At 40.8% G+C, this 15,284-nt stretch overlaps 1 protein-coding gene across 1 annotated transcript; it reads left to right on the top strand.

Annotated features, from left to right (window-relative positions):
* The first annotated feature begins 3,287 nt into the window (after positions 1 to 3,287).
* Positions 3,288 to 14,920, top strand: LOC142660016 (uncharacterized). Its single transcript, XM_075836666.1, has 5 exons — positions 3,288 to 3,330; positions 6,646 to 6,904; positions 10,050 to 10,083; positions 11,167 to 11,287; positions 14,144 to 14,920. The coding sequence occupies exons 1-5, from the start codon at positions 3,288 to 3,290 to the stop codon at positions 14,437 to 14,439; spliced, it is 753 nt and encodes a 250-aa protein (XP_075692781.1). The 3' UTR covers positions 14,440 to 14,920.
* The last annotated feature ends 364 nt before the right edge of the window (positions 14,921 to 15,284 follow it).

The following is a 15,284-nucleotide window of genomic DNA, read 5'->3' as shown; positions in this document are numbered from 1 at the left end:
TTATACAAAGGTTGGGAATCAGTGGTTTATAGTAAATGGGAAATCATTTTTTTAAATTGAATGTTGAAGAAAGTTGTGAGCGGTTGCACTTGAGGACATGCGTCTTCACAAAAGCTCCCATATTAGTGGTGCTGTATTAAGAGGGTCTCAGAGGCAGCGCACAGCGGAGGAGGTGCCTGGGAAAGTTCCCTTGGCAGGACCTTTGCTCATGTTCTAGGGAAAGCTGCTGAGCCAGCAGTTCTGTATGTTGTAGACCCCATGAGGTTTTACTTGTTATAAGCCTCCAAGTAATCTACAATCAATGTGCTGGCAGCTTTATTCCAACTTTCCTGGACTTTTAATCGCTCCGTAAACAATGCCGGACACGTGTTCTATTGACTTTCTAATACGACATGTAACGATACGCTTCCAAAAAGCGAAATTACAAAAATATGATCTAAAAAAAAAAAAACGGGTCCTCAGAGTTGTTGAGTATATTATTGTGCATTGATGGCTTGTACTCTTTTCACCATGCACATCACCAGCAAAAATTGTATATTTCTAAGAGGTTATACTTAGTGGAGTTTCCAAATGAGGTTTTAAAGATCTCTGCTTTCAGTCATTCATTAGAAACCGTCATTGTTTGCTTCCAGGGTATAAAATCAGTCCTGTAAATGTGATGGACACACCAAAGTGCCCGGCTCGTTACAGTACAGTAATCAGAGATCCGTCTTGGAACGAGCCATGCAAATGTGTGATCATCACATGATCATTACAGTTCCTATTGAATCACAGCAAGCAGAGATTTTGAGTAGTTGATACAGAAAGTATACTAAAAGATTTTATAACTTATTATCATATCAGTATACAATGAATAAGTATCATTTGCTGAAGCCAGAACACCCCTCAGTATCTAATTTCATACATTCGATTCTATGAGAAGTTGAAATATCGGTTATAAATTAATGACATTGGCGTAATCTTCATATTTGGGAAGGGGTGATAATAAGAAGCGTGACTTAAAGCTCTTGAGCCCCTAAGCAAAATCTGTATCAGGGCCCCCCACCTACCACGTGGCATTTATAATACTGGCATCTTCTTATGTGACCTCTGCACTCCCTATAGCTACACCCTTAGTGCCAACTTCACTCAGGTGGCTCATCGAATCGGTGACAATTCAATTCAATGACACAAAGATTTCCAATTATGAAGCCATAATTGCCTCATATAACACGAGGGAGGCTAAAACCGGAATCTGTATTCAATTATTTAATTGTCGTATATGCGGGAAATAAAGCACCATAATAGTAAATTTGGGAGTGAAGTTAATTGTCATAGATTTACTCTTCTCTTGCTGCAGCAATATAGAAGTGGGTTTTTCATGTTTTTTTTTCTATCATAACAGCCATATTTATGTGCAAGTAAAAGTGTACTTGCATAGGATCATGTAACCTTGGGACCTACCTGTTGAGTGCTGCCACATGGCCATAAGCCAGGTAAGTATAGAAGCTTATAGTATATTACAGCTTATACTGTATGTTCTCAACATTATAGCTTATATATGTCTGCCATCTAGTGGTCATAAATGGATCTGCTCATCAGTAAAATACAGCTGCTACTGTTTACTCAGTCATAGCGCAATTGCAGACCATTGACCTGATTCTGTCTTGATGAATTTACATTGTACATCTCTGAAATATGGTCGTGACTGCGGAAGTCAAATAGTCAGGTAGTCGCTAGATTACATACTGTGCCTGCAGATGGTGTGGATCAAGTGAACATGGTGTGAACTTAATATTACCTGACAATAAATAATAATAACTAATTAAATAACGGAACAGACTGAAGTATTTGTTGATGGTGGAATCGACCACAGCGTTAATACAATTTGTATCAGAGAGCCTTGCAAAGAACAACTAAATGGACCCATAAACCCATTTTGCATGCCCACCACATCCGCAATGGGCATGCCATTGATGCCGACCAGCTAGAACTTATTTGTTAAGCAAGACTTTCTTTCCGCTGTAACATCTGAAAAGAAAAAACAATAAATATATACATGTACATATATATATATATATATATATATATATATATATATATATATATATATATATATATATATATATATATATATAAAATGTCAAACAAATATATATAACTGATCTTCAAGCACAAGTATCAGGGAGAGTGGGAGGGAACATCACCAGGACAAACGCTGGGTGGGGGGAAGCAAACCGCTGATTTTATAAACAATAAACTACCCACCCAGAGGCTATACCCAATCAGGACTTCAGTGCAGACGTGGAAATTTAGTTCCCAACCCTTGTGCAAAGCTAGCCCACCCACACAGGCAACAGGCACCAGCACTAGCCCTTAGGGTGCCTGGGTATGCAGATGTGAACTTAGCCAAGCATTCACAACATACCCATGCTGTAACAATAGATATAGGTTATTATATAATATATATGTAATATATATTGCTCTGACATATAAAAGAACCGTCAAACTAAGTTAAAGATGTTAGCAGTGCAGCTGTGAAGTGATTCAGTTAGCATATCATGATATGACATTGAATGACATATCATGATATGGTAACTGAACAATGATGAAATCATTTAACCGATCTATCTAGCTATATAGATTAATACTATATTTTTTTTATAGAGCACATAGATCTTATGCAACTTAACATCATGATATATGGCACTAACAAATTTCCTTTAGAGCAGATCTCCACGTCCCCCCCTTTGCTGAGTCTCATTTTCGTTCCGTATATATGTGTGCCAGTTACGGGATAGTAGTTTATAACCAATCTATCCTTGTGGTAATGGAAATCAGCTTTTCATGAGTTCCAGGTGAGCTTGTACTTATATACAGAAACCAATCTGGGCAACCAGTGCTGCAGTGTAAAGCATGATGGAGGGACAGAGCAGCAGGTTAAGCCAATTAAAATATACAAAAAAAATAAATGCAAACCGAAGCCCCCGTTGTAATCAATGTATATACTGTACACACCATCTATAACAGAGTGGTGTTTTCGCTACTGAAAGCTGCGCTGGCTCCTGAGTCCTCCCTTGAGGTGGTGTATGTGCAGGGGATATTACAGGGTGACTGCAGCATATTTCGGGGTGAATACATTGAAGTCTGTAGAATTACTGTGGACCACTGAATCTCAGGAGGGGGGGGGTGTTTATTCTCTGATAGGACGCAAGTGGGATTAAGAGATCAGTCACATTGCTGCATCCCTGCGCTGCCCCCCTCTCCCATCTGTCTCTCTCTGTCTCTCATGGAAGATCTGGTCAGAGATGGATTCGTCCCCTATACACCAAGGCTACCTCAAGAAATATGGTGAGAGGGGTAACGGCCGGGACAATGGGGTGAGGGTCGGAAGAGACACCGCACAGGAGCAGTTCATAGATAACAGGGAGAGGTGGGCTACCGGAGCAGATGTTACGTAACAGAACCTCTGGGTGATGTGACGGTACATGGGAATGTATAGTCGTATCCCTGGGGGGAAGGTCTGTAGTCCCTGCCTATAGGGCTGGTATATATGTGTCTTATATGGGTGATTTACATAATGTGAAAACTTGGGGGAGATTTCCTGCTGCTGGCAGTTTTGTAGGGACACTGTGTTAAGTTGTATACGTGTAACGTATGGCGGTCATTGAACTCCTCACATCCAGCTTATAAAGAACGCACCGTATCTTGTATTGTTCGGTATATTGGATTTCCTGTAAAGATTTACATTTTGCACGCTAACATCGCTCCGACATTTTATATAGTGAAGGACATTTACGCCAGAAAACTATTATCTCCCATTTTTTATACAGTATGTTGTAATTTAAAACAGGAATGAGTCGCAAATAGCAACGTTTGACCGCCCCTCTGGTACTGGTTTATTCCATTATACCCTACCATCCTGCACTTCTTGCCCCCTTTCCCTGATGCCAACCGATTCATTGTAGAAGAGAAGGTGGCATTACCCCCAGATCATCGCAAACCTGTCCTGTGTGACACTTGATGTGTTTTATTCTCTATAAGGGACAATGCGCATGATGCATATTTCGTGCGGTTTTGCCACGCGTATTTGCGTGCGGCCAAACTGCAGTGTAATACAGTACCAGCATAGACAATGAGATCCCGGGAAATCTCATGTACGCGCTGCAGTATTTTTACGCACGTAAATTGACCTGCGGTGCGGATTTTTAAAATCCGCAGCATGTCAATTTATCTTGCGTTTCTATCTGCCAAGTGCTGAGAAAAATCGCACCAAAACCTGCAGCATGAAAATGTGCCGAAAAAAAGCACCTGCGACTTTCCTGCGTATTGCTGCAGGTTTTGGTGCGTATTTTCCACAGCAAAAATCGCAACGTGTGCATGTAGCCTTAGATTTTAGAGTCTCCTCACAAGCTGGAGAGAACGTTTTTAGCTGTGGCCATAGGGTGACGTGCCATTCAGAAGGTCACCCCTTGCCGCCACTCTAGGGGTACATGGCATATAATCCGGTTTTGCCTCCCGCTTGTGTTCAGTGCCCGGGTATATTATGTGTTCTGTGGAAGATTAGTCTCACTGCTACAGATATAATTGCGTTTTAATCCATAGGAACTGCTTCTGAGCTCTGGGAATGTTTTGTAATCCACAGAGCACGTCCGAAGGCTAAGATTTAATATGAGAAAGAGATGTAGTGACGGACAGATGTGTCTGCAGATTCAGGCGCACAAACGTGATCATGGTCAGAATAAATTTAAAGGGAAAGTGAGTAAATAGAGAGCAGAATCATTGTTTGCTGCGTTTTACACCATTTATTTTATTTGTACTTTTATTCAAAACTCAAACCCTTCACATTTGACCCCAAATGAACATATTATTTACAGGAAAGAAAAATGAAGCGACTTTGCCAGTAATCTTAATTTAAAAACTCCTACCGTTATGTGTATGCAGCTCCTAAGAAGACCTATGTGTTGCCATGGTTACAGGCTGGAGACAAACTCTGTACAATACTGTGTCCATGAAATTGGAAGCATGTACAATGGTGACCCATAATAGTCTTTGGGCACTGTATTAGGGCTCCAAAAACTCAGTATTATGCATGAGCCCTTAGGCCTCATGCCCACTTCAGTTTTTTTCATCAGGGTGCTATCCGTTGTTTTAACTGATGGCACCCTGACACATTCATCTCAATGGCGCCATGCACACTTCCGTTGTTTTAATGAAACCGTGCGGCCATTCCGCCAAAAATAGGGCAGTTCCTACTCTTGTCCGATTTTGACGGAACAGTCTCGGCCTTTTCATTGATTTGGTCCGTGAAACAACGAACTGCACACGGAAGCCATCCCTGTGCGGCCCGTGTTTCACGGAACCGTCATTAGCGGCCACACAACGGCCGACGGAAATGTGCATGCCGCTTAATGAGTAATCCACTTTATATAAGAAGATTGAGGGAAGGAAGGTGACAACTATGACAAGTAAGGGTGGGTTTACACGGGCAGATATGTGCCCATAACGAGAGCCAATCGCTGATAATTACAGGTTGATCAGCGTTCGTTTAAAGGCCCTTTACACGGGCCGATGTAAACTGTATGGGGATAAACGGTCTTTAATATGATCGTTCGCTCAGTTTGCATAAAGTTGACAGCACATCCCCGGTCAGATGTGCTGCCGACAACAATGATTTTCAGGGGAGCATAAAAGATGAAATCAGCCGACATTGGCTAATCGTCCTCCTGATCGGGAACAAGCATTCGCACAAACACTCGTTCACCCAATCATTGACCTGTGTAAATGGGACTTAAGTTGAATTTCTTTACTACACCATAAATAAATACAGTTGACAAGATAAGATACTGCCCCCTATGGACAGTTGTCATATGACACTGAAGTTGCTGTTAAAATTGGGTGTTTTTGTTCTAAATTGGATTGGTTAACATCCGTCTACATTATTATAGAAACATCAAGGGAAAATAAAATTATTTGTTCAACTAGAGAGACGTGTATTAGATAACAAAACTATTGAGCAACCAAATTAAACATTGACTAATGTCACCGTCTATAAACTACCATACTATTTATTGGTGTTAGAAAGTATACACAAAATAAAGTCATCTATAAAATTCTACCTATTACCATTAAAAGGGTCATCTGGTATATAAATCCCATTTGAAAATAATCTATTAGGGAATTCTGTGTTAATAGAGGGAGATCCCACGTTTAGGATCCTCATCTATTAGTCATAAAGGTCACAAAAATCTGTCACTCTGGGGGACTCGGTACTCCCATACATGATACGATTAGCCCGTTCAATTTAATGACCACTGTGTAATGCTTCATTTCTCCTGTAGAGGCGCTGCAGGAGAATTCCTCCACAGTTTACAGCTGATCATTGGGGGACACTCTGTGATCAGCTTATTGTTGAGGGATCCTGCAGAGAAAAAGGCATTGTCCAAAGTGGCCAACGCCTTTAATGCACCAAGCAGGCCACCTTGACCACATTATATAGCTCCACTACCTTATACAATAGAATTACACCTAACATTGAATAGAAATCTGAGCTTCTCCAAACAGGATTCAATTTACATGACGTTGACATGTTATTGTCTATTCCATGTACAAGTTTTGGGTGAGAATTTATATGTAAAATCTATTGTGTCTTCTTCTCACTTTTAGGTGGGTTCCTTTTCAAGCAGTGGAAGGAAAGATACTTGCAGCTCACCCAGGAAGGTAGCCTTCTCCTGTCCCGAGATCCAGAATCTTCCGCAGATCTAGAAATTCCACTTCTTACTCGCTGCCAAGCAATACATGAGGGCACTGAGCTGGGAGACATGCCCAAACTGCCCATTGGGATACAGAGGAACAGCTGTCTAGGTCTCTCCTTGGGTGATGGAAAAACACTTTTGCTGCTTGCCCCAGATTCACAGGAGTGCAGGTATCTACACGCGCCCTACGTACCACATCAAAAAATACCCCCAAAGTTAGAATCATAAAATGTGCTGCCTATTAAAGGCAAAGCATGAAAACGGTGTGAGTATGCCTTAGAGACATGGCATGTGCCCCCTGGAGTACACAAACCTAAGGTTGAGAACGTATGCCCCGGAGGATGCTGCACCAGGAGGCAGCGATACGCGTGGGAAATTTCTTTGCTGCAGTATTACGGGTCATGTAAATTTTTCATAGAGAGTTTCTTTTTTTCTCTACTGGGTATTCTTTTGCTCTTTACGACATCGAATTGCTACAAATTAAGAGAAATTACTACTATTTCTTTTTTTGCGCTTGCCACTTTATAGCTTTGCATGGTATCTTTGGCTACAGAACATCTGTATAAATGCCGGACGCTTCTTCCCATTGATAGCACTAGTGTTCTTCAGTACTATCTTTACCATATAATAAACTTAGAGATAGGGGAGGTGAACACATGTATTTGTGTATTTGTACAGCTTTGGTTTATTTTCCTGACTACATGAATTTGTATATGATATATTTTTTGTTGTTTTACATTTTTTATGTACCTTTGGTATTGGTGAATTTTTTTTATATATATTTAAATATCTTTTTTTACTTTGTATTCTTCACATCTTATTACAGGTGAACACTGCGGCGGGTGAATTATTATATTTCTTAAATGTTTTTAAGCCCTTGAAGACGGCCGATTTTATTTTTTTAAATTTTATTTTCCTTCCCCCCCTTCCAAAATCCATAACATTTTTATTTTTCGATATAACCGTATTAGGGCTTGTTTTTTTGCTGTAACTTTTTTCTTTTTCTGTCGATGAAATGATGTGAGGGCTTTTTTTTGTGGGGCGAACAGTAATTAGTGTGCTATTTTGGGGTACATACAATTTGTTGACCACTTTTTATTACATTTTGTTCTGATGCGAGGCGTCCAAAAAAACAGCAATGCTTGCATTGTGAATTTTTGTTTCCCACTGCATTCACCCATCGTGAGTTAAATAACATGATGTATTAATAGTTCAGACTTTTACAAACGCAAATATGTTTCATTTTTTTATTTTTATTGCTTACATCATTTTTGAGGAAATTGTTTTTTATTTTTAGTCCCCTGAGGGATTTTTACGACGCATACTTATGTATTGCAGCGTATTGACCTTATTAAAGGGAACCTGTCACCAGCATTTCACCTATTAAACCAGCAATACCAGGTGGTAGTGGGTGAAAAATAATTTCTATGTAACCTACAATTGTCGTCTTAGTCGGCTCTGTAGCTTTAGTATTCAGTTTTTTAGTGTTCCCATACCATATGCTAATGAGCAGAAAAGAGTCAAATCTTCGTTTGAAAAGAGTCAAATCTTCATTCCTCAAGTCTTTCCGAGTTTACCCCGCCTCCTTACTTTTGATTGACAGCTCCTCGCCACACAAAATCCTGAGCTGGCGCATTGCTGTCCTCTTCTGGTGTGTGCGTACAACGGGACACCGGATTATTACGATAAAAGGCGCAACATTTTTGCAGACCGTTATTTACAGTCGGAGGAGGAGGAGTTTCGGAGAGGGGATAACAGCAATGAACTTTTGATAGCAGCGGCCAGTGAGGGATAAGTAAAGTTCAATAGGTGAAATGCTGGTGACCGGTGACCTTGGCTCTGGCAATACTTAATAATAGGGCAGACCCATAGGTCTCCGGCTAGCAAGGCCACTGGTCGGCACCCCACGGTTTTGTTGCGAGGGTGAGCGGGGATTGGGACAGAGGAAGTCCCCCCACCTTTGTCTAATCACTCAGTTGCTGTGGTCACTATTAACCGCAGAATCTAAAGGGTCAAATGGCCAGGATCGGCGTTATCCCCAATCTCGGCCGTTACAGGCGGGCGTCAGCTGTGCGAAACAATGTCACAAAGAGGTTATCAATAGTCTGTGAAATATTATTCCTAATAAAATTTGTCTTAATACTATGATGGGTGGGTGTGCACATTTTTATAATGTGTTCTTTTGCAAACAATGCCCAGGATGGGGCAGATATGGATACCACTGTGTCTCCCCGGGGTCTACATACACCTGGTGCCTGTCTTGATGCCTTTCCTACTAGAACTTTGCTGTATTCATGTTATACCCCAATGCTTCTTTGCTCCTTTTTATTACCATGCCCTGTAAAACAAGATATTGACTCTTTATATAGAAGCCAAATTAAGATAATTGTCCGCTTTCAAACTACTGAGTTCAGGTTGAGTTGGTAAAGGAACGTCCCAGTATGGGATCTCCATCTATTAGCTGAAGTGTAGAAGCACGTCCAGCCCAGTCACACAAAGAAAATAAACAATTTTGAATTTTACCTGTGTCTATCTGTGATCCAGTTGCTTGTCCTCTTTTTGTAAATCTCAACTGAGAGAAGATCGTGATTATTCGTAGATTCCTACCCTGAGTTCTTGGTCATATCTAAAGCCATGAAGGGAAAATAGCAGCTGCTCTGGAGTCGGGAGGCTGAGGGGCACTCTGGTCATTTTTGTGGGTAAAAACAAGGTAGTGGCTTTCTGCTATCTGACATGTTTATGTGGGTTTGGTGAAGATCTGCTACATGACAATACTATCCATGGTTTTATAGCAGCTTGTTACATTAGGTCAGTTTATTGACAACTTGGTGGTGGCGGCCCATGGTGGGGGCTTTGATTTGCTATGGGGCCCTTTGAATCCTAGCTGTGCCCTGCCTTAAAACCCTTTTACACGGGCCAATGACCAGGCAAATGAGCGTTCATATGAACACTCGTTCCCGATCATTGCCCTGTGTAAACAGTGCAACAATCAGCCTATGAACGAGCAAACGCTTGTTCATTGGCTGATCGTATTGTTTAGGTAGCATAAAATATCGTTATCGGCAGCACATGTGTAAACAGGGAGACGTGCTGCCGACATGATGGAAATGCATGGGGATGAGCGATCATACGATTAATCACTTTCCCCATACATAGCTCCTAACACCGATCAACAAGCTGTGTTGTTGATCGGCGCTCGTTTTTACGGCCAATATTGGCCGGTGTTAAAAGATCAGTGTTTTTTTGCTTTCTTTGTGTTAGGACTCTGATTACACAAATTATTTTATGTTTTGTTTTTTTTTGTTTTTCTTATAGCAAATGGATAAATATTCTACGGAAAGTAAAAGAGGTCAGTAAAACTTTTTTTTACCTTCCACTAAGTGAGATTTCCCATAGTACTATCAATACTGTCCCATCTTATATATCCCATCTTATATATCCCATCTTACTGTCCCATCTTATATATCCCATCTTATATAACCCATCTTATATATCCCATCTTATGGTCCCATCTCATATATCCCATCTTACTGTCCCATCTTATATATCAAGCAGAAGGAAATATGGCACATAGAGTCCAACCTTCTCCTTTTGCCCCTCTGCTTTTTTCCATGTCTATGCGACCCTTGATGACCCTTTAGATTCTGTAATTTTGTTTTCGAAACCTGAGAATGGGTTGTGAATGACAACTCTAGTCCACGTGACCTTTTAGCTGAAACTAAATTCATTCAGCCTTAGGGTCTATTCATACTGCATTTACACTGTCCTTTACCCCGGACGGAAACCTTTGACGTATGTCACAATATAGGCATACAGTGGCATAAGTCACCCTTAGGCTCCCATAAAAAAAAAGTAGACTACGCGGTATGCATTTTTTGCAGGAGGACTACACTATTCCAAACTGGTAAAATAAGGTATACCGATATATATATAAATGTCTTCAACGGATGCCAAAAGGACACTTTTTTTCCATCTGTCGGGTGAATCGGACCCTATGGATATGTTCGGGAGCAGTGCACTGCGAAGGCAACCCTAAGTCTCAACGTCTTTTTGTGTGCCAATACAAAAAGAGACAGAGGTGAGACTATAGGAGTAGCATACACAATATTGGCAGACACTGAGATAAGAAAAGGGGGGAGATTATTATGAAGTCTTTGTGTCTACTTCCATGCAGCTTTTGTGACTTGGTGACAAAAGACAGCTCCTCATAGCCTCCAAAATGGCTTCTTATGGGTGCAACTTCCTGTCCCCAGTTACAATAGGAAAAAACTATAGAGCATACTTTGTTACTGTAACAAATGTACCTAACAAAATAACAGAACATGAACATAATTATTTTTTTTTTATCATAAAAGTGTTTTTAGTTTAAGATACAAACTTGCCATACCCTGATTCTCTATACATAATACATATCTCTATCCACATCTTTTAGAGCCTGTCACAGCCTCCGCTCTCCCCAAACAGCTGCAGACTTCACAATACAACCCCTATCCGGAGATGCTGCTGGAGTGATATTTCCAGTCAAAGCAAGGGAAAGACTCAAGGAAAAGAAGGTGGGTGAATACTCGAGTGTTCTTTGTGCCTTCAGCAAATCACATCAGTATCTTGGGTTAACATTCAGAAAACGATAAAATATGTTTTATTCTATAATAATAATCAGAGGATATCACAATTTTTTCGAATAAATGGGCTCTATTATACTTTGGTAAAGACGTCTGACATAATTCATATGTTCTGGTCATGCCCCAAATTGGAGGGATATTGGCAAACACTTGTTTCAATGGTTTATGATAGAGAATGTATTCTAGCGAATGATATAGTGCGAAGTAAGAAACTCATCATTGGAAGACTTCAATCTTTGGCCAATTATTCATATAAAAAATCTGGTAAATAAGGTATAAAGCCAAAATTTATGATTGGACTGCATATGTCCATAAAACGCTTAACTATAAAAAGTGTGTGTTGTATGTGTATATATATATATATATATATATATATATATATGTGTACAGGGGCGTAGCTAAAGGCTCATGGGCCCCATTGCAAATGTTCTTCTTGGGCCCCAGCCAAACTTCTCATGGCCGACGGCCCGCACCTCTCAGCTGCATTGCTGGGTCTCCTAAGTGACCCAACGATGTAGCACTAGCAGCCTGGGGGATCACTAAGGTCTTGAAACTTATGGGCAGATAGCTCCAATACATATATCCCCCAAAAAATGTGTGTGCGTGTATGTATATGTGTATATAGGAGACAGCATATCTATAGCACTACAACCCTATAGCTATCGATAGGATTAGATACAGTGGCTCAGCAGACAGTATCACACATGATAGGATTAGATATAGGGCCCAGCTCGGTGACATTGCGACACCAGCGTTGGACTCAGGAAAGGTAAGTATAAGAATTGTTTTGCTTTTTTATTTGTTACTAATTATTTTTGTGTGTTTGTATGTTTTTACAGGTTTGGTTGTTTTTACAGGGTCGGAATCGAGGACTACTTCAATAACGGCGTTATTTTTATTCTCAATAAAATGGTTAATGAGGGTTGTGTGGGATTTTTATTTCAATAAAATATTTTTCTATGTCTTTGTATTTTTCTCAACTTTATTACTACCGCCTTAGTAATGACCGCTGGCTGATTGACCACGTCCATTACTAAGGCGGGGCTTAATGTTAGACATGAAGAGGCTAACACTAACCCCCATTATTACCACAGTATCCACCGCCACCAGGGGTACCGGGAAGAGCTGGGTACGATCCAGTACCCGACCATCTGTAGTGACGGGGGGGAAATGGCGCGGAAACAGCGGCCCTTCCCACCCTAGTAGCGCTAGCCTGCTGCTGCTATATTGTATTGGGCTGGTTATAAAAATGGGGGAACCCCACATCGTTCTTTCCAATATATATATTTTTTTTAAATGACGTCGCCCCCCCCCCCCCCATTTTTCATAACCAGCCAGATACAACACAGCAGAAGCAGGCAGCATTACCAGGGTGGGAAGGGCCACTGTGTTTGGCCTTTCCCAGCCTAATAATACCAGCCTGCAGCCGCCCCCGTCACTACAGAATCCAGTACCCGACTCTTCCTGGTACCTCTGGGGGTGATGGGTACCGGGGTAATAATGGGGGTTAGTGTTAGCCTTTTCACCGGCTAAGCCCCACCTTAGTAATGGACGCTGTCAATCAGCCAACAACCATTATTAAGTCGGTAGTAATAAAGTTTAAAAAAAATACAAATAAATAAAAAACTAGGTTTGTTGAAATAAAAAACCCCCACACAACCCTCATTAACTATTTTATGAATAGCAAAAAAAAGGGACCATCGAAGTAGACCTCGAATTTGACGTAGTCCAACAACCGAACCTGTAAAAAAACACAAACACAAAAAAAACAAACATTAGTAAGGGCCTGATCACATCACCGCTGCCCTTCTGTTGAGGGGTTCCGTCGGAGGTTTCCGTCGGGTAACCCCTCAACGAAAGGCAAACTTAAACCTCAGCTTCCGTTTCCCTCACCATTGATCTCAATGGTGATGGAAACATTGCTAAAGGTTTGCGTTTGTCACCATTGTGACAGGGTTCCGTTTTTCTTGACGCAACCAGTAGCGCAGTCGACTACAGTATTAATTCCGTCAAAATGACGGAACCCTTGCAAAACTGACACAAATGGAAACAATTTGCACCGGATCTGTCACCATTGAAATCAACCAATGGTTTTCGTTTGTGTCTGTCAGGGCTCCGTTCCGACAGAAAGCTCAGACGGAACGTGGGAACGGAGCCCTAGCGCAGATGTGAACGAAGCCTAAAACAACTCTTTCTTGTAAGCAAGCTGACCACCCTGTATCCAGCTGATAAAACTCCTGCCCAGAAAGTGATATCACGAGGGAAACTGCGCACAGTCCCACATTGGCCACTGCATGGAATTTGTAGTATTACATAGCACTTATTCAAATGAATAGGTGACCATGTAATACATAGACTTGCAGCCTCCAGCCAAATGGCTCATTACAATGGCTCTCTGCTCTGGCTATTAGGGGCATCTCAAATAGACCCCCTATGATGTCCACATGCCTTAATAGAGCATATATACAAGCGTTGTCCAGTTGGGACCAACTTTTTAAGTATTTGAGATTTGCAACTTGGCCATTTAATGTCCGATTAGTGCTTTGTCCTGTTGTCATACTATTAATGGCTGTTTGTGGGGGCTCCCATTGACGAGATCCAACCTGTCTGCCAAAGATTTTAGTGCTTACGATTGGCATTTTTTGAACCTTTGCAATTAAGAGCTCTAGGATACATCGAAAATGATTTCTAGTTAAAAAGAACCCATTATTTTGTGTCATATTTAATATAGGGATTTGTTTTATATACATTTTTAGATGGTGTTTCTTTATTCTTAATTCTTTTCAGGTAGAGCAACTCATTGTAAGGAAAAGTGCCCTCCGCACTGCCTCCGTCATGGGTCTCAGCTGCATTGGGGGGTGAAGACAGCGTGTGTGCTAATGGGAGGAGCCGCTGCAGGTCCAACTCTGGGGCACATGGTCACCTCAAGTCATGGTGCTCGTTCTATTGACAGTGCTCCACCGGATTTTCGAGAGCTGGGGTATCACCCCTCAACAGACGTGGAAGGCTGCCAGTTTGATGTGGATTTTGAAGGCATGGACCAGGATTTTAATGGTTTTGATTTTGGTGGATTTGCCTTTTAAACGTCTTCTATTGTGTACCTACTGCCCCAAAGTAAGACTGTTGTAACCTGCTCTTATCCCACACAACCTTAGTCAAAGACCATTCTCTGTCAAGGGACACATGATATTGTCCATGGAAATTCTCAGTAGCCATTACCTTATGACCAATGAGTAGCCTGTAGATAACATCATTTTATGTTTTTGTGACCATTCACGTGTGTTTGAGGATTTAGTGACATTTCCAGGCCTGTCCAAGTCTGCCCAAATGATTGATTATCTGAAGTGATTTTATTGCAAATAGTGGGCAAATCAATTTCCAAATGTATATATTTTAACCTTTTTATCCCCACAACCTATTTAGGATTTAGACTAAAGAATCTTCAGAAAGAAGCCTCACATTTCCATGTGACGTTTCAACCTTTGAAAATGTTTTTGCTTTAATTTGTACAGTGTGTTTAATAAATAAAATTTTATACTGAATATTTTGTCATAGTATGGTGGTCTTCTTAGAACAGCTCTGACCTACAATATGTCCAACAAAATTGTACTGTGGAAGCCGTAAAAAAATGTTACATTATTGAGTACCTTAAATTAGTTAAAATTGAGTCTGTACATCTCTTTTTTGCCTTTTACACATCGGACCATGTCAATGGTAGACCCTACTAGTCATAAATATGAATGAGAGTTTTCCACAATCAAATGGGGCACTACTATTTATTGGTATATGTCAATGGTAAGCTCTACTAGTCATTGATATGATGAAAGAGTCTCACTGGAGTATAGGGTTATATGTCCATGGTAGGCTCCACTAGTCATTAATATGATGAGAGGTTATCATAGCCCAATGGGCTTATATGTCAATAGTA

This window comes from Rhinoderma darwinii, chromosome 8, assembly GCF_050947455.1.
Source record: "Rhinoderma darwinii isolate aRhiDar2 chromosome 8, aRhiDar2.hap1, whole genome shotgun sequence".
In the NCBI taxonomy this organism is placed as follows: domain Eukaryota; kingdom Metazoa; phylum Chordata; class Amphibia; order Anura; family Rhinodermatidae; genus Rhinoderma; species Rhinoderma darwinii.
This window is presented reverse-complemented; position numbering and strand designations above follow the sequence as displayed.